Genomic DNA, 25,091 nt, shown 5'->3' with positions numbered 1-25,091 from the left:
TCATTCCCTTCTCCCATCCAAGTTCCTAAATAAATTCAAAACCCAAAGATACTGGACTGTTTCCTGTCTCAGTGCTCACACTTGGAGAAAATGCTTAAATGTGCTGTTGTTGCTAGCGGTAACCCTGGTAGACCCACATCCAGCAAAATGGCTGGGAATTCTGCTACAAAAAAAAAAAAAAACAAGACATTAATATCACTTTTAAGAATATGTTTGTTATAGGTCTGCTTATCCTTAAACGGATAACTATGGTTGTTTTGTACAATTTTTTTTTTAAGTACAACTGCAAAATGCAGAAACCCCCAGCAACCAATCATATTTTAGGTTACTTTGGTATGGTCAGTTAGATGTTTTTTTTATCCTGTTTCATTTCTAGGGGTTATACCATATTGTTGCTCTTGGCACTACTGTGTTGTATAATCAAATGTTGACATCTTCAAAAGCATGCACAGTGACAGAATGTGAGGTCCTTGCACGCTAGAACATAAAATAAACTTACAGAGTAAGCAAATAGTTAACATTCACAGCAAGAGCCGAGCAAATGACAGACGGACCTGCCTGACTTAGAAGGACTGAGCCATGATGGGTACGACAGCTCGCACTCAGCTCACTGTGCCAGTAAAAACAGCTGGAGGCCCAGCTACAAGAGGAGCCTGTCCCCGGAGGGCGCCGCTCCATGTCAGCGAGGCAGCAGCTGGGTGGCATGGCCCTTATCAGCCATATCAGCGTTAGAATAGAGATGGGCGGGTTCCGATGTGCTCTTCTGTCCCCGTGTGAGGATTAACCTGAGCCGGAGGTGAAATTACAGAAGTCTATTTGATCTGTGCCGGAGGAACGTGCTCAGTTTCTTGGCTGGAGCCCAAGCTGGTGTGGATGAAAGCAATGTGATCTCTTCCGAGTCTGTGAGCAAGCGTGTATCGGTTTCTTAATATCACAGGAGGGAGGATAATGTGAAACATACATGCTGTTTTCACCAAGTCTGATGGACTCCAGAGACCTTCAGAAACCACATCCGAAACATTTGTACGTACAGCCACGTGCCTTTTTCCACACAGTGTAAATATTTCTTTGTAGAACTCCACCGTTAAATAACTTTTAGATCTAACTTAAGTCAGGCTATGGTTTTAGAATCAAGAGCTGTTTAATAATTATAGCCAACACTTTTGCCTCCTTGAAGGCCAAGATCCAGCACAGACTTTTTCGGTGCCACCCTTTACCTTTACATTATGTTGCTTAGCAACGTATACAGGTGTACAGAAAAATATAGCTTTAGGTCCTATTGTATTACGGTAGAGGTATATTTTGTTAGAGTTTAGACCCTTTCAGCTGTAATATCCAGCATCCAGAAAAAGGCACTAAGACATCATATACAGCATGTGTGACTGAGATATACAGGCATGGAGGCACAGGCAGATAAGTGTGTTTTCACATAGAGGCTAAAATTATAGTAGTGATAGTAATTTTTAATTGTTTTGTAATAAGGCAGCTCTGATTAATGTTCTTCATTTGACCTTTGTCCCAAACACTTTCCTTTGTTGTAGGAAAAAGCGATTTTAGGTGAAAAAAAGAGAAACTCTTGATTTCACTCATTAAGGTAAAAATTGCTTGAAAAAGGCTTAGTTTGGGTAGGGATGTATTTGGATAATTTTGTTTATTTCACTTCTTTGTATTTGTGATTTCTCTTAGTATGTTTGTTTTTTTGTGGAGTTGCTTTACTAGGCCACAAAAAAAAAAAAAAAAACCCTATAGGTGATTTTTGGGAAAGTTGCAACCCCACACTTTCCTTCAACCTCCACCCCATTTTAACTAATCACTGGGTTTAAAAAATATATCTAACAGTGCCTTTTACCGTATACTGTATACTTGAGTATAAGCCGACCTGAATATAAGCCAAGGCACCTAATTTTACCACAAAAAACTGGGAAAATGTATTGACTCGAATATAAGCCTAGGGTGGGAAATGAAGCAGCTACTGGACCCAACTGGACCACCACGAGACCCAAAATAGGGGCTGCAGGCATGGTGCAGGGGCTGGGGACATGGTACAGGAGATGCAGGGCTTTTGGCATGGTACAGGAGATACAGTGCTGCGGGCCTGGTACAGGAGGATCTCCTGAGGAGATGCAGGGCTGTGGGCATAGTACAGGAGATGGTACAGGCATGGTAGAGGAGATGGTACAGGCATGGTAGAGGAGATGGTATAGGAGATGGTACAGGAGATGCAGGGCTGCGGTCGTAGTACAGGAGATGCAGTGCTGCAGGCATAGTACAGGAGATATGAGATAGGGTTATTACCAGCGCTATGGAGTTTTCAGTACCTTAATTAGGTTAAAACTGTGATGTAAGCTGCCTCCAACCTACCACTGAGGTAGTAAAATGAAAAAAGTGCACAATGTTGGGAATGGCGCTATCACTTAAAATATTCAATAGTAAAATTGTGCGCATTAGTAAAAATAAACTACATGAAAACTTCCGTATTCAGTAAGGTGCATATGGTGCATACAGTGCATGTGCCCCTTTAAATACAAAGTGCTACGTGCTGATTAAAACTTCAACAAACAATGCATGGGCTGTGTTTAGTGTACCATATCATATGTCACATATGCATATAAAGTGCTGAGTGCTAATATAGCAATAAACCACGTGAGTGATAAAGTGCTTTTTAGATAATGGATGTGGCACCTGTGGATCCCCACAGATAGCGCCGCTGCTTACCGCACACTTAAGGCAGATGACTCAGCCGTTCCTCGGTCACTTGGGCTGCTGTCAGGAAGAAGATGAACACGGAGATCAAAGGAGGCAGAGACAAGGTGGTGCAGGGCTTGACAAATATGCCTGAAATCTAGAAGCCAGCGGATACAGGTGGGTCACACAGGCCCCACAAGCCTGTGATCCCTTTATCCTTTGGTGGATCAACAGGTGCCACATCCATTATCTAAAAAGCACTTTATCACTCACGTGGTTTATGGCTATATTAGCACTCAGCACTTTATATGCATATGTGACATATGATATGGTACACTAAACACAGCCCATGCATTGTTTGTTGAAGTTTTAATCAGCACGTAGCACTTTGTATTTAAAGGGGCACATGCACTGTATGCACCATATGCACCTTACCGAATACGGAAGTTTTTATGTAGTTTATTTTTACTAATGCGCACAATTTTACTATTGAATATTTTAAGTGATAGCGCCATTCCCAACATTGTGCACTTTTTTCATAGTACAGGAGAATCTCCTATGCCATGCCCGCAGCACTGCATCTCCTGAGGAGATGCAGGGGCTATGGAGGAGTCTCACTTACCTTTTAGTGAGGTGCCTTACATTTAAAAATGGCACCGCCCGGCGCAAACATGTCACCGCGCATGCACCATCTGCCCGGGAATAGCTTAACATGTACGGGCTCTCCCGAGCGGAGGCAGCGCATGCGCACTGCACCAGAGAAAAGTAAGTGGGACTCTGACTTGAAAATAAACCGAGGGGGGCTTTTTCTGCATAAAAAATGTGCTGAAAAGGTCAGCTTATACTCGGGTATATACGGTACTTACCTTAATCAGTGGTCTTGTGTCATAGCAGGTCCCAAGTGCCCTATCTTACTTCAGAGTGGTCATTTTTTGGGTGCTGCCTGAGTGACAGAGACAATTCCCATTTTCCATCCATTTTCCCAACCTCAGTTCTCAAGTACTCCCAACAGGCCATGTTTTGGAAATGTCCCTGTGATAAATTAGCTGGCATAAATGCCAAGCCCTTTACAATGATTTAAAGCACTTGTGCAAGATGAAGGAAATCCTAAAAGTATGACCTGTTGGGGGTAGTTGAGGACTGAGGTTAGGAACCACTGCTCTAGAGCTTTAACGTGCTGGGTAAGTGAAGGGAATGGCTGGAGTGCTTGTGTTACAGTGGTAGGAAGGACTAACATACCCCTGAATCAAATCTGGCAAAGATCTGCTGCAGAAAGGTGTTGATGTAATCACTCAAGCAAATGTTCACTTTAACTCCTCCCCTAATTATATATTTATCATTCCTGGCTATAATTTTCGGGCCCCACAGTAATATATTCCCAGCTCTTATACAATTTGTTTTACATATTTTATTATTTACACCTGTTTATCCTTTTAAATTAAAGTTTTACTTATTTTTCCTTGTAAGGCCCTTTCCCAAATCGAGGCTATCCACGGAAAGTCTAACAGGAGAGAAACTGAAGAGCCAATTTTTAATTTACCAACTTTTGATACAGATATAAAGGTCCTTGTCTGAACGCTGTGTGTTATAGAGTGACCTGTAAATGACATGCTCTCTCAAAAGAAACAATAAACCTGGGCTTATTATACCATTGTCATTGTTTAAAGAAGACCTTCCATGAAAATGGAAGGTCCACTGTATTAAAAGTCTCCTAAAGTCAAAGGGGATTTGACTTTGGATGGTGTAGGCTTAAACAGTGCTGACCTTTCATGGAAATTAAAGTGCTGACCTTCCATTTTCAGAAAAGTTCCACTTTAAAAAAAAAAAAAAAAAAAAACCCTGTGAAAAAATAATTGCAGCCAGAAGTTGCAAAAAAAAAAAAAAAAAACGAGGACCCTGTTGTCATTGTAGTGTATGTGGACGGGGGCAGGCTGTAAAAAAAAGTATTACAAAAATCCTTAAATTAAACCCCCCCTAAGATGCACAATTTTTTCTACCTTCTTAATATTCTGTAAGGTTTACATTTGGGAAACCTGCCAGTGCCAACAAGCCCTACACAAAGTTCTCTTTGTGCACTTTATAAAGAAGTGGCTGGGTTATCCAAAGGTCCTTATTGCCTATTCTAAGCCAGCTGACCTAAGTTTGAAGACCAGGCAGAGAATTATGGTTACCATGGCAAATTCCTGCATGCATTTGCTGGGTCCATGAACACACAAGAGTCAACGGGGAACCATAGCTATGTTGAACCTGATCCTCATCTCCACTCAGCATTACATGTTGGCATTGCCAAGAGTGATTTATTTGCAAATACAGTCTGACTTACAGCTCCCACTTCTGCAGACTGATATTTGCATAACTGCTGCCAAAACCCTGTCCACTTCTTGCAGCAGGGCTAAGGTCTCTTGAGAGGAATACTGAGTCATGGTGCTTGGATGTTTTCAATAATCCAGGTATAGAACTCTGCTGGCCTCTCCAACCAGTTATGACTTTCTCTGATTGCACAAAGTAGTACAAGGACCCAGTAATAACATCACTGGGTCTAAATGAAGGTATGTGAAAAAAATTGGAAGGTTTTATTTTAAAATGTCATTACCATGTTGATGGTGGAGGAGAAGAGAAGCCTGGGAAGGAAAAATGTAAGAAGATTAAACTTCAGTTTTAAAAAGCCACTTGTAAACAAGGGGCGTACTGTGGGGCAAGGAATGCCTTGGCTTGGCTTTTAAAAGTTTCCCATCAGCTTCTCGCTCACTGCTTTCCTGCGCAGCTCTGCCAGTTGCAGGTTGGCAAAGCAGGGAGGAGATTGTGATCTACCAGTCACTTGCCTGGGGTCGACTGGTAGATTGTGATCAACAGGTTGCAGACCCCCACTGTATAGCATGGATGGGGGAATCTCTTTGTTCTTTTTATTCAGTCATAAACTATCAGTAAATGGCCAACCTAAGTTGGTATTTATTTGTACTTAGTGACAACAGAGGTCAGAATCTCTGTTTTGATACCAAAGGTCATGATTGTGAGATACAGCTGTTGAAGAGTGGGAGGCATTGGTCTTGAGATCAGGTACTTAAGTATCTAAAGAGGAACAAAGCTTTCTGAAGGTCTGGCACAGGAAGCATGGGACAGCCTGCATACAAGAGAGAAATCTCTCTTGGCAGTCTAGCTATAAGGCTATTTTTAAACAGGGTATCTGTTTTTTATTATGTGCTTTTGCAGTGTTTATCTTGCAGTTGTCTTCAGTAAGGATTGAACCCAAAATTTGACATCATTGTCTTCAACACATATATGGGTATTTCCTTTTGAACTGCTGTGCTGCCGATTTAGGGATATTGTTCAAATGAAAAAAAAAAAAACTGTTAAGATCTTTTAAAGTATGCTAAGAACTTTGATTTCTGGGATTTCTGGGGTTGGTAAATGCCTAATGGTAAAATGAATTGGATATACGTTAACACCTTTAACCTCCCTGGTGGTCTGATTATGTCATAATTTTTGATCCAAAAGCGGTACATCGTTTTGCATGGAAATCTGTTGTTTTATATTTTAGGCCTGTAATTCTTAGGAATAACTCACTTAAATCTATCCAAACAAGAGTCTAGTAGACATCCTAGGTATGATAAAGTTTGAAACACAAAATAATAAATTATAATATAATAATAATACATTTTATTCAATAATATAATCAAACCAAAAACACTGAAATTTGTACAAACAAGGGGTGCAATATTACTAGTCACTGTAATAATGGTTTAGTAAACATCCCGGGTATGAAATATTTTGAAACATGGGACTGCACAAAGTCAGACGTCACAATCGGGACAATAGAATCTGGTTTCCTTTCTTATTTTCCTTCCACTGTCAACTCTCATCGAGCAACAAACCACGCATATCCTTGTAGGTGCTGACTATTTCTCAGTTGGTGGGATGTATGTAGTCCATGAAGTGACGACCAGTCAGGCGTTCCGGGTTGACAACGCCAACAGCACGACATCCAGATCTATTCCCAGCCATTGATGGTGTTTGGTGATTCAGAAAGATACGTTTGGCAACTTTCCTAAATTAAGTCTGAATGAATCACAGGCTTGCCACTCTTTTTTTTTTAGCAGAATGTAGGCATTCCACATGCTCATGAAGATGTCTGAAGATCTTCTTATAGTACTTCTTTTGCTGTTTCCTCATTGCTGGGTAGAATGTCATTGCTTGGTCGGCTCTGTCGACATCTCCCATGCTGTTGTTGTAGTCTATCACTACTTGTGGTTTCATGACTTCTTTCCCACCTTTCATGCGTACCATAACAGTGGAGGTATTATGCACTGTACTCATTAGGCACACATCTTTCTTGTCCCTTCATCGCAGTGCGATCATTTTGCCTTTCTGCCAGCCAACCATTTCTCCTGTCTTGAGCTTCTTTTTGCCAAACATTGGCGGCATGTCACGCCGGTTAGCCCTTACAGTTCCATAGGCATCAGTTTTGTTTTGCAGTAGAAACTCATAAAGTTCAGGAGATGTATAAAAGTTGTCAGTTGTTACACAATAGCCCTGATTTAGCAATGGCTCAATCAGTGAAAGAACAGAAGATGTTGCGATTCCATAGTTGCTGTATTTTTGATTGAATTTCGTTCCTTTTCCAGTATATATCACTGAATTCCAAATGTAGCCAATTGTCGATTCGCATAGCATGTAGGATTTTACGCCAAATTGTGCCCTCTTTCATGCAATGTATTGCACCCAGCTGAGCCTTCCCTTGTAGGCCATTAGACTTTCATTTATGCTGATATCTCTTTCTGGCACATGGCTCCATTGGCAATTCTGTAGAATCATTTGATATACTTCCCAAATTTTCTTCAGTTTTGGTGCAGGATGAGTAGTTTCATCAAATTCTTCATTGTTTTCGAAGTGGAGATATTTCATTATGAGGGAGAATCTTTTCTCTGACATGACCGTGCCAAAGAATGGAGTGGCAAATAATATATTGGTTGTCCAATACCACTTCTGCAGGGGTTTTCCCACCACTCCCTGAAGAATTATTAGGCCCAGAAATTTCCAAATGTCATATTTGGTCACTGGTTCCCACTTTCTGCATCTTGAAAACTTCTGATGCGTAGCCAATTGTTGCTCTTTATACCGGTTTGTCTCGGTAACTATTTTTTCAATAACCTCATCGGTCAGAAATAATTGTAGGTATGCTAAGAGGTTGTCATGGTCAACGTCAACTTTCATACCAGGTGCTCCAGTAAATGGGAATCTTGGGGGCGCTGCCTGATCTGTACCGCAGTCAATAAAGCACCAAGTTCTCACATCGCTGAGCTCAGTCACAGAATCGTCGCTGTCGTCACTTTCAGTACCTGATGACAAATTTTCCCACTAATCACTATCGCTCAGTTCTTCAAATAATTCAGATTCATTGTTGCTGTTTTCCAGTTCATGTAAGAGCGCTTTTGAGCTAAAAGAACGCTTTTTGGATGCCATGGACGTTCTCAATTTTCCAGGCACAAAGAACCGCAAAAGTACAGGCAGGGCACTGGAAAAGCCGCTAGGTGAAAACCTGTGGTAAAATGGCTTGATACAAAACTGTATCATGTCATTTGTTTTTATTTGTTTTCAATCTCCCGCTGGTTCCACCCCCCCCCCCCCCCTGCGTCGCAGCACTCACAGGAAAGGGAACTGGAAGACAGGTAACAGCATTGGCCGGATCACACAGCGAGGACAGTGGGAGGATGGCTGGAGGACGGCGGGGGATCGCAGTGGGAGGTAAGTGTGATTGTGGGGTAATCCAGAGTGTGGCTCGGGGTTACTGCTTTTGACACCGTATATTAAACCCGAGCCACACTCGGGAATACTGCCAGGGAGGTTAACAGATAGTATTTGTGTATATTACATATGCAGGCTTTGCTTCCTGCTTTGCCTTCTCCTCATCACAAGGAGCTGTCCGACTCACTGAAAGTTTGTGAATTGGTGTGGGCATGCATAGGATAACTTCAACTGCCATTGTGTTCTTGCTGGGTGTCCTGTGCATCCCTATACCTTTAGGAAGGGGTGGGCTCCCTCCAGGCATTCCTGCCCTTAATCTATCCAACTGCTATATATGTGCTCCAATTTGGGAGACTTTCAATATTATAGAGTTAGGACGGCAGTAAACGGGGGTGCCTTGATGTAGCCACTAGGGTTTACACATATGTTTGAAAATGTGTGCGACTAAACCCCTTGTTATTAATGTGAACTGTTAGACAAGGCCAATTTGGTTTTGTTGCATGCTAGCTGGTAAGTGAGCTGGGAAATTATTTTGTTTTTGAAGGCGTCTTCAAAAAGATTCCACACTTTTTTATATTTAATAGAGTTAAATAAAGTGCAGAAACTTTCTAAAAAAGAGCCCTCGTATTGCCTATATGGTTATACAATATACATTGGCTGATCTGTCTTACCTCTAGTGGCTAACCTATAAATCACTACATTCAATGCAAAAATAGATATGGAAAAGAAAGGTTGTAAACATTTAAAAAATTACATTAAGATTAATACTGCCAAAATACACAACAGTATATGCTTTTTTTATTTATGATAGAATACAGTTCATTTTAAAGTGCAACTTCGCTTTTGGTAAAGTTATACTTTTTGGATTCTGATGCCCTTTATCATGCTGTTTCCAAGTCAAACACTTACCTGTCCCTGCTCAGTTGAGTCTTGGCTGTGTGGTTAGCATCTTCAAAATCTTTTACCATCAGGCTCTGCCCCTATGCATGTCCTTCATAACTTCCATTTATCCCAATGGAAAGTTTGTGCCTTGCTTGTGCCCATCGAGTAGAAACTCCCCATTGGAGTGAGTGGATAATTGCTGTAACATAATACAGTATTTCCTTGAAAATAAGACCCGGTCTTATATTAACTTTGGCAACAAAAGACACAGTAAGGCTTATTTTCAGGGGTAGGTCTTAGCATGTAATGTGTATTTGCCAGTTCCTGTGCGCCGGGCAGGAGAGGGCGCATTAGCAGCTGAGAGGCAGAGCCAGCTGCCTGTAAGGCATCTGGGTGGATTCTGATATTATTGGTGGGATACATATAGAGACTGGAGTGGGTCTGTGACTTCTTGGTCATAGGAGAGCACAAGTAAGTGCATGTCTGTGAGCCACATGGGATGTATGGCCAAAAGAGCTTTGGTCATACATCTCTTTTAAAGCTAAAGCTAGAATAAGAAATATTTATTGAACATGGATGATCATTTATCTGCAATTGCAGCAGTCCAGTGTGTTAAACATCTGGGCCAGAGGACTGTTCTGCAAATGAGGTGGTTGTGCAAAAGTAGTAATCACATAGTACCAACTGAATAAAAATTGCTGGTGTAGCTTAGACCCCTTGTGTTAAAACCAGATGACTATGGTGTTTTATTTGATTATAAGACCAACCTAGCTTGTGTTTCATTAAATCTGTTTAGAAGAAACCTAGAACAACACTGTTTCTAAGGAATGCAGAAATGACTGTTGTGTAGTTTCATGGCATCTTGGCTATTGAGCTGGACACCACTGTAGCAATCCAGTGGTAAATTCCTTTACTCACCTGTAGTAGACTGAGCAGCCTTTGCAATCCTAAGCCATCTGTAGCACATTGTTACATCTGCGGTCTTTTTTTGCAATCAAAGAAACCTAATAATGTTTTTTTGTGAACTTTCTCCAATTTCTTTTTACCATATTTACAGTTATATTCCAGTCTTAGAATTATTTCCAGATTCTTGGAGTTATCTAACCCTTAGTGTTGACATGTTTAACTAAAAAATGTTTTTGATCTTTTACTTAAAAAAAAAAAAAGAAATTGTTTACTTCTACCATGGACCAGGAGTGATGTCATGACGTCGCTCAGGTCCTCCAAGGCTATAGAGACAATCAGAGACGATCTAGTCTCTCACTGCCTCTGTGACCAGCCAGCGGATCGTTTCTCAGGCGAGACGGAGGAAACAGTAAGCCTGAGAGAAAACTGTGAGCAGTGGTAGTGGACTTTGGAAAGGGATCCAGTGGCTAATGAGCCGCTAAAATCACTTTCATGAGAAAGCCATTGCCGGATAAAATAAAAGATGCCAGTTATGGCTGATAGCTTTAGTCATAACCCCAGTAAACCACTTGCAAACCACAACACATATATACGTATTGCGGTTGGCAAATGGTTAATGGAGGCTTCACCTCCCTCTTATTCTTAGACATAGGCTGGAGGGGCATGACATAGCCTGTGACTGGTAGAAATCTGACCACACCATGTTATTGCCCAAAAATAATAAAGATTTGATTCCAAATATATAATTGTATAACAATTTAAAACAGTTTATTGATATTAATTATTTTTACCCTGTATTCTAAAGGCTGTTTTTCTTTTTTTTTGAACATGTGACCAGCAGCAGAGGACTAGAAGCTCCTCCTGCTTATGTTTGCCTGCAGACAGGCTGGGCCATGTGACAGCTGTATATTGATTAGGAAAAAGGTAGCTAGATGTTTTTTTTTATTAAAATAATTACAGTGCCATCAACCACATACAGAAATAGAAGGGACAATGAAAATTAAACAGTGTGTTTTTAGTAACAGTTTAAGTGTCCAGGATGCATCCTAACCTTCTTAATCTAAATACCTTGAGTGTACCTGGTCTTCCTTTATAGCCAGCATGGACATTGTACTGAGTAAAATCATTGGGTTAATTCGTTAGACAGCCCGGTCCTGGTTCTGCTGAAAGATTGCCGACATTGGTCCCTATGTAAATATCAATGGTAGTGCATCAAAGTGTATGTCTGTGTGTGTTATATTGTGTGTTTAACCACTTGTCGACTAGCCGCCGCACATATACTGGGGCAGGTTGGCACTTTTGCGCAAAATGACGTTCTTGTGGAGGGTGTCAATGACTGTCTTCTGGACATCGGTCGAGTCAGCAGTGTTCCCCATGTTTGTTTAACCCACTGAACCAGACTATGACACCATGTAAAGGCTTAGAAAACCTTTACAAGTGTTTTTAGTAATTAGCTGATTAGAGTGTGACACCATAGGGTTGATTTACTAAAGGCAAATCCACTACACTTGGAAGTGCACTTGGAAGTGCAGTCGCTGTAGATCTTAGAGGAAGATCTGAAATGAGGGGAAGCTCTGCTGTTTTCTATAACCCAATCATGTGCAAGCAAAATTCTGTTTTGATTTTCCTTGCATGTTCCCCTCAGATCTACAGCGACTGCACTTTCAAGTGCACTTGTAGTGTAGAGTGGATTTGCCTTTAGTAAATAAACCCCCATGAGTCTACAATATTGAACTTTTTCACAATATTCTTATTTTCTGAGATACTGAATTCTGGATTTTCACTATCTGTAAGCAATGATCATCAAAATTAAAAGAAAAAAAATCTTGAAATATATCACTCTGTGTGTAATGTATCTATTTAATATGAGTATCACTTTTTGAATTGAATTACTGAAATAAATTAACTTTTTGATGATCTAATTTTTTTAGATGCACCTGTAAATGTGAAGATTTGAAAGGGCGTCTAAAGCCCCGTACACACGATCAGATTATCGAACGATCTGTCATCCGTTTTTTGTTGCATGCTAGTCTCATGTTGAAAGTGAAGGGGTTATTTTCATACAAAATTTCCCGTACGACAGAATTCAACTTCAGAAGTTTTCGTTTCTGAGCATGCCTAGCCTTGCTCTTATGATTTTTTTCAGAGGAAAACTGTACTAATTAAACGAAAATTGGACGTTGTGTTGACGTACGATAAAAACTTCATAGCCTGCACATCCAGTTTTTGTCGTCCAAAAATCCGTAATTGGCTGTCGAAAGCACTATACTAACAATCCGAAAATTGCCAGATCGTTCGTCGGACGAAATTTCCCTTCCGATTTTCGTATTGTGTGTACAGGCCTTAAATCGCAAGAAAGCTCAGACAATAATTTATTCTTGATGGTATAGAGTTTGACTTAGCGGCTTTCCCAGCCTTAGAACCTGAGACAATATTTATATATTTGTATATTTTATGTAGAGATCTAAACAACTCTACAAGTAGTAAATTTTTCTTTGGTCTGAGTTCTGCTTTAAGAGACTGAGAAGCACACCCTTGTATATAGGCAAAGGTGAAAAGAAAATATTACTATTATTGTTTGGCCTGTTGCCAGAAAAGAAGTTTCTCGACAAGCCTCAATTCCCACTTGTTAGGCTTTCCCCATCTGTGTTTTGGGATTAACAGACTTACGGAGTCCTACTAGTGAGCAGAACAGCAGGTCGAGACCCAGCAGCTCCAGTCAAGTACAGATTTGACTTAATTGTGTAAGAAAGCAAACTATTTCAGGAAGAGGAGAGCTGCAAGGGAAGATCCTTTCTACCTGAAAGAGCCCAACTTCACAAAGAATGTGACAAGTGAACATGCTGAAAGCAGGACATAATTTCTGTCCTATTTGATGATTGCTACTTTTGAAAATGTCACAATTTACTGCTTCCGAGAAAGCCATTTAGCAGTACACAGGTGGACACAATGACGTAATAGCTGTCTCCAGATAAGTGAGAAAATTGTGCTAATGTCGGCTTCCAATACTTTCTCCTGCAATGCACAGCCTGAATCAGAACTGACATCTAACCTTTCACCTTTCCATTGTAAAAGACCACTGTACACCGCAGCCTTGGCTGTTCCTTTGGCTATGGGCAGTAATCTCCTTACAATTGCTAGTATAATGAGGATCCAAACTCAGGTGGTTTCCTCTAGAGCAGTCATTCTCAACCAGGGAAGTGTGGAACCCTATGGTTCCTCCAGAGGTTTTTAGGGCTCCCTTGTGAAGTGGCCATTTAACATCCCATTTGATGGTGCCCGTATTGTTTCAAGGCCAATGCCACTTGGCAAAACCTGCTGCATGACACCAATGTTCTTTTTAGCTGTCTGTAGGTAGAATTTTAAGAACTTATGAACTGGTTTTAGTAAAGGTTCTCTGAGACCTTACATTTTTATTGAGGTTTCCTCTGGTGTGAAAAGATTGAGAAAGTCTGCTCTAGAAGGCAGCAGAGATTCTTACCTTGCATTAGACTAAGGGCCTGTTCATACTGAATGCATTGCAGTAATGTGCAATAATGTATGGAAATGTATGAAACACAATGTAATTCATTTTGAATTACACCACAACACACCTAACACAATGGTCAATGACTATCCAGTGGCGGGGGGCACTTTATGCTGGATATCAGTGACCTAACTAGGGTTCCCTTTTTTCTCTCTGCATTGTGAATCTGAATGTTGTGCCACCCTGGAAGCCCATTAGTGTAAAGAAATATGGATACAAGAAGGGAACACTCCAGGAATTGCTGAATCCTCCAAGATGCTGCAGTCAGGGTTTAGTTTTCACTCCACATAAATCAATAAGGAGTATGTTAGCATTTCCAAATCACATTTTTGTAAGTAAAAACAATGCCTCTACTTGACCTTATGAGAAAGCAACGCTTTCTGATTCAACCAAAACTCTAACTGTCATCAATCATGTGTTATTAGAGACTTTCAACAGTCTATAACTTTGCATTTAGAGGAATTCTGTGTTTTAGATTTGCAGTGATACAGGAGAACCAGCAAGGCACTACAGCAGCATTTCCCAAACTGCGGCCCACTGCTTTTGCTATAAACACCCCAAAGGGCCTTCTCATTGCACAGTGAAACCACTGTATGCAGGGAGGCAGTGGGTGCTGGAACCAGTGCAGGGACAAGCTCATCTAGAGCCCAGGGTGAACATGCCAAATTGCTCCCCCCCCCCACCCAAGTTGTATGATTATGTGTCAGCAAAAATCCCTCCCCCCCCCAAAAAAAATTGTGCACTAATTTGCATGTTCCCCCTAAGCATAAATCCCCCCTTCCTCCCAGAATAAATCCACGCCCCTGCTGAAACCCTCCCTCCTGGCACAAATCTGTGCCCCTTCACCCCAGCTTAAATCCTCTCCCCATATGCCCCCAGCACAACCCCCCCCCCCCCAAAATAAATCTTCCCCCTCTTAGCACAAATCCTCTACCCCTCAAATATCCCCTGTGAGCTCAAATCCTCACCTCCCATTCCAAATCCCCTGCTCCTAGCACAAATAACCCCAATCATCCCTACTAGCATAAACTCCACCCCCCCCAAAAAAAATCTGATCTTAGCACAAACCCCCCTCCCTACCATATTACCCTTTCTAGCACAACGGCTATAAGAAAAGATTAGAGGAACTGAATTGATTCTCTCTTGAGAAGAGGAGATTAAGGGGGGATATGATCAACATGTATAAATACATAAGGGGTCCATATAGTGAACTTGGTGTTGAGTTGTTCACTTTAAGGTCAACACAGAGGACAAGGGGGCGCTCTTTAAGTCTAGATGATACAGATTTCATCTCCAAATACGGAAAGGTTTCTTCACCGTAAGAGCTGTGAAAATGTGGAATAGACTCCTTCCAGAGGTGGTTCTGGCTAGCTCACTAGATTGCTTTAAAAAAGGTCTGGATTCTTTCCTAGGTGTACATAATATAAAGTTTGAAACACAAAATCATAAATTATAATATAATAATAATACATTGTATTCAATAATGTAATCAAACTGAAAACACTGAAATCTGTCCAAACAAGGGTGCAATATTACTTATCTCTGTAATACTAGACACTGCATATTGGTTTAGTAAACACCCCGGATATAAAATATTTTGAAACATGGGACTGCACAAAGTCCGACGTTGCAATCGGGACAATGGAATCTGGTTTCCTTTCTGATTTGCCTTCCACTGTCATCTCGCTTCGAGCAACAAACCACGCACAACCTTGTAGGCAGGGCTGCTGTTAGAAATCACAGGGCCCCATACAGCATACCTGACAGGGTCCCCCTTCCCCAGCCAAAGTGACAGGACAGATTTATCAGTCCCTTTCTCTGTAGCCTCAGCTGCACAGATGAATGAATAACAAGTGCTCTGAGGTTTCCTGCTCATTCACTAACTGAAGCATATTAAACACAGTTTACTATGCATCAGTGACAAATGGACACAGGAGGGACTGGTACTGATCACTCACTGTGTTCATTCAGGAATGGAAGGGACCAGTAAATGACATAGTTACACGCCCCTTCCCCCACTCTCTATCCTGAAACATCCCCCTGTGTGCCCACAGCAGAGAGGAGAGGCGGGAAGCTAGCAGCGCTGCGCGGGGAAAGGGGCCCTGGACAGCAGATGGAGGGGGTGCATGTGCTAGAACCAATCCCCCCTTCAGAGAAGCTGGGGGGAGTAAGAAGAGGGGCTGGCAGCACTGCAAGGCGAGGCAGAAGAGGATCGGTGTCTGCAATAAGAGAGTACAGCTGGACCTACTGCTCAGCAGGTGCCTGGGCCCCCCTTTTGAACCGATGGGGTCCAGGCCCAGTTCAGGAGGACTGGCTGTACTGCTTTATCAGCAGCCCTGCTTGTAGGTAATGACTTTTTCTTGGTTGGTGGGATGTAGTCCATGAAGTTATGACCAGTCAGGCGTTCCCGGTTGACAACGCCATCAGCACGAAGTCCAGCTCTATTCACAGCCATTGATGGTGTTTGGTGGTTCACAAAGATACGTTCGGCAACTTTCCAAATTAAGTCAGAGTGAATCACAGGCTTGTCACTTTTTTTTTTTTTTAGCAGAATGTAGGCATTCCACAAGCATTGCTCAAGAAGATGTCTGAAGATCCTCTTGTATTACTTCTTTTGCTGTTTCCTCATTGCTGGGTAGAATGTCATTGCTTGGTCGGCTCTGTTGACACCTCCCATGGTGTTGTTGTAGTTTATCCCTACTTGTGGCTTCACAATTTATTTCCCACCTTTCATGCGTACCATAACAGTGGAGGTATTATGAACTGTACTCATTAGGCACACATCTTTCTTGTCACGCCATCGCAGTGCCATTATTTTATCTTTTCTGCCAGGCAACCATTTCTCCAGTCTTCAGCTCCTTATTGTCAAATGTTGGCAGCATGTCACGTTGGTTTTCCCTAACGGTTCCATAGGCATCTGTTTTGTTTTGCATAAGAAACTCATAAAGTCCAGGAGACGTATAAAAGTTGTCGGTGGTTATGCAATAGCCCTGATTTAGCATTGGCTCAATGAGAGAAAGAACGGAAGATGTTGCCATTCCATAGTTGCTGTATTTTGGATTGAATTGTGTTCCTTTTCCAGTGTATATGACTGAATTCCAAATGTAGCCGATTGACGATTCGCATAGCATGTAGGATTTTACGCCAAATCGTGCCCTCTTAGATGCAATGTATTGCACCCAGCTGAGCCTTTCCTTGTAGGCCATTAGACTTTCATCTATGCTGATATCTCTTTCTGGCACATAGCTGCGTTGGAAATTCTTTAGAATCATTTGAGATACTTCCCAAATTTTCTTTAGTTTTGGTGCAGGATGAGTAGTTTCATCAATTCTTTCGTTGTTTTCGAAGTGTAAATATTTATTGATCAGGGAAAATCTTTACTCTGACATGACCGCACCAAAGAATAGGGGCATAAGTAATGTAATAGTTGTCCAATACCACTTCTGCAGGGGTTTCCCCACCACTCCCTGAAGTATTATTAGGCCCAGAAATTTCCAAATGTCATCTTTGGTCCCACTTTCTGCTTCTTGGAAACTTCCAATGCAGTGTAGCTAATTGTTGCTCTTTGTACCGGTTTGTCTCAGTAACAATTTTTCCAATAACCTCATCGGTTAGAAATAATTGTAAGCATTCCAAGGGGTTGTCGTGTTCAACGTCTACTTTCATACCAGGTGCTCCAGTAAATGGGAATCTTGGGGGCGCTTCCTGATCCGTACCGCAGTCAATAGAGCACCAAGTTTGCACATCACTGAGCTCAGTTTCAGTGTCTGATGACGAATTTCCCCACGAATCACTATCGCACAACTCTTCAAGTAATTCCAATTCACTATCGCTGTTTTCTAGCTGGTCTAAAACCGCTTTTGACTTAAAGGAACGCTTTTTGGACACCATGGACGTTCTCAAGTTTCCAGGCACAAAGAACAGTAAAAGTGCATACAGGGCACTGGACAAATCACTAGGGACAAAACTGAGGCGAAATGGTTTCACACAGTAATGTAATCATGACAGATTACAATGTATTACAATGTGTATGTGTCATGTTATGTTTATTTTTTTAAATTTCCCGCCTGGTTCCGCCCCCTGCGTCGCATTGTACGCAGGCAAGGGAACCCTGAAGACGGATGCCGGCATCGGCCGGAGGACAGAGCGGGAGGACATTGTGACATCGCAGAAACAAGGTAAGCAAACACTACAGGGTAATCCCGAGTGTGGTTTAAGGTTACCGCTTTTGGTACTGAAAATGAACCCCGAGCCAAACTCTGGATTACTGCCAGAGAGGAGAAAGGCGGCAGATTTAGGAAAAAATTCAGTATTTAAAACAGCCCAAGTTAGCATTTTAAATGCTTTGAATGCATTGCAAATGCTTTGAAATATAAAGAAGGGATTGGGGGTCTTACAGACCCCAGATCCCTCCAAAAAAAATACCTGACACGTGACTATTGCTGTCACAATGGATGTTTGCATCCCTTGTGACAACAATAAAAGTAATAAAACCCAAAAAATGTAAAGGCACAGTGTAAAAAAAATGTAAATAAATAGGAAAATAAAAGTTAAAGCGCCCCACCCCTCCGTGCTCGCTCACAGAAGCGAAAAGCATACGTAAGTCGCGCCCGCAAATGTAAACAGTGTTCAAACCACAGATGTGAGGTATTGTTGCGATCATTAGATCGAGAGCAATAATTCTAGCACTAGACCTCCTCTGTAACTCTAAAAGTGTAAATGTTGAACATTTTTAAATCATCGCCTATGGAGATTTTTAAGTACCAGTTTGTCGCCATTCCATGAGTGTGTGCAATTTTAAAACATGACATGTTAGGTTTTTATTTCACATTAAACAAACAAATTGAACTAACTTAACTGTTTTTTTGTTTTTTTTTTTAAATCATGAAGGTGTATTTTTTTTCCAAAAAATGAAGTTTAAAAGACTGCTGCCATTTTATTCTCTAGGGTCTCTGCTAAAAAAAATATAAATGATGTTTGAGGGTTCTAAGTAATTTTCTAGCATAAAATATTGGTTTTAAATTGTAAGCAACAAGTGTCAAAAAAGGCTTAGTCGTGAAGTGGTTAATAAGCCACAGAAACTGTAAAATCCATATGTGTTTGCTTTTAAAGAGTTGAAATGACAACCTTATGTAACAGGCTCAGCCTTCTTGCCACTTAAACAGCTTCCAGAGTTGCAGGGAATGTTTACCATTGAGGAGAGGGGTGTATGTACCAGAATAGTGGTGGTGACTGGGGGGTCCTCATAAAATGTTGCATGTGGCGTCATTCCACTGAAGGGCCAGCTCTGGTTTCCTGTATGTATTGAAATTATACAATTTTTTTGTTTGACCAAATATTAAGTAAACAGAGCCTTCAACCCCCCCCCTCCCATATACTTTGTTTTATATTCCCCATGCGCCTCTTGCTCGGGTGTCCTAAATCATCATACTTGCCCCGAAGGGCTGCCCTGCTTTGATCTGGTGCCACAGACTGGGTTCTGGGTTGCCATCTTCCTTTCCTGCATCATTGGAAGCCAGCTGTCTCTTCCAGCTTCTTGCAGCTGGCCACCAATAACATGCAGCAAGGTTCACCCTCTATATGTGACCAGACTATCCCAGGAGGCCCCAGGAACAGGGGCACATCATTCTCCCCTAGGCAAGAATGGAGGCATGGGGCAGGCTGGACTAGAACAGTAGTGAAAGATGTAAAAAAAATAAAAATAAATCTAAATTGCAGAGTGATGAAAATACAGTGGGGCAAAGTAATTTCTTAGAGTGAAGGTCCACTGGGTACCAAACTATTTTGAACTTTTTTGCAGAAGAGGACAGTGAAACAACTCAATATCTACTTGGTTGCACTGAAGACATCTGCTGGAGACTTACTGGAATTGCATTATATAGCAGCTAGTCACTGATTAGGGCATCCAACCAGTAACTGGCTGTAATTTCTCCTCTAGCATTCTAGGAGGTCTCCAGTAAATTTCATCAGGAATAAAAATTCTAGCTAATTTCCTTATAAATCTTTTTTAATTACAAATTTACTGAAACTAATATCCATTAGGTAGTGTTAAATAATAATTAAATTCCAGTTGTGCCCCCCCCCCCTCTCAAATGAAGCCTTTAATCCTTACTATTTATAATTGTGTTTTCTGCTCTGCAAACCATCTGCAAGCAGATGAACAGATGTGAGCCGAGGGTATGTGGTCAATATGTGTTTCCAAAGCTGGTTAATTAGTACAGTCCACAATGTACTGTTACCCTAAAGCAGCACATTTGCAGATGCAAGATTTTCCCACCGTCTGTCTGGGGAATGACGGCATTAATAGTTGGCATTTAGGAAGATGTAACACAGATCACTTCATTTAAAATGAACATATATTATAAGTTTACTGGTTCTATAATGTTATACAGATGATACACACACTCATCATAGGTTGAACTCGATGGGCTGGTGTCTTTTTTCAACCTCACTAACTATGTAACTTTTTTTTTTTTGTAAGAACTGATAACAGGCTAATGCTGGGTTTAATAATATGGAGTAGGTTTTGCTTTTGTTATGACCAACTCAGAAAGCTGTTTAGGCTGGATGAACTGGACATCAAAATTGGACATTAGCAACATTTTCTGCATCAGGACACTGAGTGTAGTAAGCCATGCTCAAAGGAAAGGGACTATGATGCCCTGCACTCAGTCTATCCAGTTTGAGTGATACGGAGAGTCATTTCACCTTGAAGACTGAGAACATCTTGTAGCAAAGAAGAGATACTGCAGTGGACAGCTTTTGTTTGCAGGTAAGTATTGCTGCATTTCCAAAGATTTAGACTGAAGTTGAAACTGGGCTTTAAAGAAGAGGAAGTTAGAAACTTGCAGCCCACATTTCTGTCATTACAGGCCTACTTTAAACCATATATATAGTTCCTAGCTCTTAAAGGACCTCTTTAGGTCCATCAGCCCTACTAACAGGTTTGGGGGATAGATGGAATGGTAAGGAGCCTTTTTTTACATTCCTTTGTACTCCCCTGCTACCAAATTGAAACTAACATAAGGCTGACCATACATTATACCAGTGATGGCGAACCTTGGTACCCCAGATGTTTTGGAACTACATTTCCCATGATGCTCATGCACTCTGCAGTATAATTAAACATCATAGGAAATGCAGTTCAAAAACATCTGGGGTGCCAAGGTTCGCCCTCACTGCATTATACAATCGTCTTATTCAATTTCCTTTAGAGTTAACTTTAACTATGTAGTGCAAGGGCCTGCCTGACTGCACACCAATTGAAAGCGTTTAGGTTTGACCTCATATTATATGGTTTTGGTAAATCTAACGTAAAAAAAATTGGATAATGTTTGGCCAGCCTAAGGCTCAGGTCCTCGTTGAACCCACATTGTAGCTTTTGAGCCTGGTCATTGGCGTGGAGTGCTGCATTGTAGAAGGCCACCATACCCACATGTTTGAGGTTTTTCTAAAGGCTGTATTGGGTGGCCATGTGGCAGGACAGCACTTTAAGGTAAGTACAGGCTCTTTACTGCCTTCCATCCAGCAATAGTCCATTTTAAGAGAACATTATGCTTATTTGATAAAGGAATAATGATTTATTCTAAGATGTAACTGCAAGCAGTATAGACAGTGCCATGTCTCTTGGGCTGTGTATTCATAATTACATTCTGTAAAACATGTTTCCTTCATATTCTTTTTCCTTTTTTTCAATTTCAAAAGGTTGGCTGATAAGGATATACATGGATATATATATATATATATAGATAGATAGATAATGGACAATATGGGGTTCTACCTAGGTATGATGAAATTGTGTGACATGAGAACTTAAATAGGTACTAAGATAGTTTCCTAGGCTTATTAGAGACTTAAGTACAAATGTAAGGCTTCCATAACCTCACCAAAGGTATATGAAAGCAGTGAGTGATTTAATCCACTAATAACAGAAATATCCATTTTCAATATGCTGACTGTTCAAAGAAGGAGCTTGTTTTTAGACATGCATTCTGACTGTCTTTTTTTTTCTCTTTGCAGTTGTTTGAGGTGGATTAAGTAATGCTCCTCCGCCTTTATGTCATGGTGATCTCATACCTTTGTGCCATCAACTCTGCCCCTTTCCAAAACCAAAACACTGATCGGGATTATGGCCCCAACAATTCCTCCTTCACGTCAGACCAATTTCAGGAACCCTATAACTTTACAGACGGACTCCATGAAGGGATCTTCCCAGACTTGGCAACAACATATCCTGAAATGACGGGTAAAGAATGGAACCTTTATTCCTCAAGAGTGGCTCTGTCCACTCAGGAGCCCTCTGGACCTCCCCTTTTGTTCTTGGCAGAAGAGAACATTGCACAGTCAGAGCCAGCAAATAGGACTTCTCGGGTGAAACGGGCCCAGGGCTCTGATTCCATTAGCCTTTCGAGAAGAGGAGAACAGTCAGTGTGTGATAGCATAAACGTCTGGGTTACTGATAAACGACAGGCAGTAGATATTCGGGGGAAGACTGTTACCATCTTGTCTGAAATTCAGACGCTCACAGGACCCTTAAAGCAATACTTTTTTGAGACCAAATGCAACCCTCAAGGTAGCACAACCAATGGTTGCCGAGGAGTAGACAAAAGACAATGGATATCAGAGTGTAAACCAAAACAGTCATATGTACGGGCACTAACTGTGTTGGACAAGATGGTGGGCTGGCGCTGGATCCGGATTGATACAGCTTGTGTCTGCACCCTGTTGAGCAGGAGTGGAAGGACGTAGAATTTGAGAGGGAAGGGGATATTACGCCCCTTGGTTTACCGTGGTTAGGAAAAGCTGATGGAATTAATGTTGTTTTTCTTAAAGCTGTTTACAGTAGGGCCTTACAGCCTGCATCACACATTCCTGGAGTCACGCCACAAACCCAATGCCTTAGAGGATGGAAAAGTCACCAACAGCTGCCATCGGGAGTCATTTAACTTTACCATGTTGGGAAGGAGCACAAAACCGGAGACAGGCATACTGCATTACTCGGACCATGCAGGACAAAAGTGTCACCTCTCAGTGCTTTCTAAATTTAGTGCCTTTTCATTTTGAATTTGCACAGTAGACTGTTAGTATGAATTTCATGGCAAATTCCAGAGGCCGGGCAGATTAGCATCTGTCTAACCAACAGCCTGTGTGTTCCTTTTACCTATTCAATCTCAGCATCCGATTTTCTTGTCTGCTAAGGACAATACGTCACTAGGTATTGCAATAAAAGACTTGTTTGCCTTTGGTTATAAACTGTGCAGAGTGGAGCTGCTAGAAAATGTGTTTATTTTTCCTGCCGCCCGAGCAATCCACGTTGTAAGCTATTATAAAATGGTTATTCTATTTGTAAATTTTATATATCTATAAATATATAAATATATGTGTATATATATTGATAAATATAACTTATTGTCATTTTGTTTTCATGGACTGCATGTTACATTCTCTTTTCTCCTTTCTGCCTAAAGAGCAGCTCCATCCAAATGTTTCTATTCTATTTCTGTAAAGGGTTTGTTTGAATGCACAGGGCACACAAATACTGTATCATGGTCCCAGGGAATAAAGGAATATATGAAGAGAAATCAAACCAGTAACAAAGATAGCTCAGTTTAAAGGCCATGCCCAAATAGAGGAAGAGGAGGGTGTGCTTTCACAAAGAAGACCCAATATGGGTTATAATCTTGCCCTACCATACCCAAAACTGAAAGATTTAAGTAGAGTTGCATTTTTTTCAAAGTATTTTCCACTTTCAGATGACTTGGTAATTGCCTTTTAAAGTCCTTTTTTTAATGTTTATTAAATATTTTGTTTTTCTATCTTAGCATATTCCTGAATATTTTGCTACAGTTGGATATGTTAAAAGAGAAGTATGGGATTCAGTGTTTTCCCCCATTTATACTTACCTAGGTGGATGCAGCATCGGTCTGATGCTGCATACCCCCCGGCGTCTCTACTCTGAGAACCGAACGATCGAACACCACTGATCGCTCAGTTCTGACAGCTCCCCAAGCAGAGAACTGGTGACTGACAGCAGCTCTCTGCTCTGCCCCCTCCTCGCTCACTGGAGGGCTGGGCTGTGGAGGGGGTGGGAGTGGCTCACTGAGAGACGGAGCCGGGTGTCGGTCCAGGCACCTGGTGGATCCGGACTCCGTGGTCTTGATGACTGCTCTCTGCCCGACATCTGTGACATCAGCAGAGAGAGGACTTCAAAACGATCTGCACTCCTGTGATCCAAAGGAATTGTACAGCCAAATGAGCTTTGGCTGTACATCTCCTTTAAGGCTAAATAATCTGTTTACTTTGTCTGTGAGATATGACTTGGCTCTTCTATTCTTAGTACAAGCAGTTTTGTGTTTTGTCCTGTGTTAACAATAATAAATGTGGCATTTAAAGGAGTTGTAAGGGCAGAAGGTTTTTTTTTTTTATCCTAATGCATTCTATGCATTAAGATAAAAATCCTTCTGTGTGAAACCGCCTTTACAGCACCCTTTAATACTTACCCATCTCTATCAAGCGATGTCCACAAGTCCCTTGGCCGTTCGGAACTCTCCTTCCTGATTGGCTGAGACACAGCAGCGGTGCCATTGGCTCCCCCGGCTGTCAACCAAAGTCAGTTCACCAATCATGAGAGAGAGGGGGCGGGACTGAGTGGCAGTTCCATGTCTGAATGAACACACTGAGCTGCAGCTTGGCTCGGGGGCCCCCATAGCAAGCTGCTTGCTGTGGGGCTGCTCGACAGGAGGGAGGGGGCCAAGAGAGCCAGCGAGGGACCCAAGAAGAGGAGGATCAGGGCTGCTCTGTGCAAAACCACTTCACAGGGCAGATAAGTATAACATGTTTGTTATTTAAAAAAAAAAATCTAGATTACAATCACTTTAAAGTGTTACTAAACCCAAACAGTAAAATCAGCCTGTATATGCGGTAAAGCATGCTTGTTATACTCACTGTGGAGCCTAAGGGGTTAATCCTCTGCATTGTGGGAAAAAAGGCTGTTTGATCCTGTCTTCTCTGATCCTCCACTTTTTCCACAGTCCCCAATCCATGTGCTGATAATACAGAGCCTGGGGGCACTTGGCACATGCTCAGTTTGGTGTGTATTGCTAAATAGTTTTTTTTTTTTGTGGGGATGGTGCATGTAATTAGCACAGGGCCAATCAGCACTGTCCAGACAGTAGGTCAGGGGTCCTGCAGCCTCATTTGACAGTCGGAGTAGAATGAAAACTCCTCCTACAAGCTTTAACCAGACACTGATAGAAGTTACAAGACTGCTATATACTGCTGATGAGAAAAGGTATTTCGCAGTTTATATTTATTAAAATACTTGCATTCCCATGTTCTGTGTACTGTGGAA

The 25,091-nt window shown here is 41.5% G+C and overlaps 1 protein-coding gene across 4 annotated transcripts in view; it reads left to right on the top strand.

The window, feature by feature from the left end:
• Window positions 1–23,194, top strand: part of NTF4 (neurotrophin 4) — a 215,498-nt gene extending 192,304 nt beyond the window's left edge. For 3 of the 4 annotated variants that reach the window (XM_082274401.1, XM_082274399.1, XM_082274400.1), the window contains one exon: window positions 21,761–23,194. In XM_082274401.1, the coding sequence (XP_082130527.1) occupies window positions 21,782–22,489 (708 nt within the window). In that variant the 5' untranslated portion in view covers window positions 21,761–21,781 and the 3' untranslated portion in view covers window positions 22,490–23,194. Of the gene's footprint in view, window positions 1–619; window positions 1,024–21,760 lie in introns of those variants that run through there. The other variant, XM_082274402.1, reaches the window with a different exon arrangement.
• Window positions 23,195–25,091: the final 1,897 nt, after the last annotated feature.

This window comes from Pelophylax lessonae (genome assembly GCF_965119305.1).
Source record: "Pelophylax lessonae genome assembly, chromosome: 12".
Lineage (NCBI taxonomy): Eukaryota > Metazoa > Chordata > Amphibia > Anura > Ranidae > Pelophylax > Pelophylax lessonae.
Note: the sequence above shows the minus strand (reverse complement) of the source record. Positions and strands in the feature narration are given on the sequence as shown.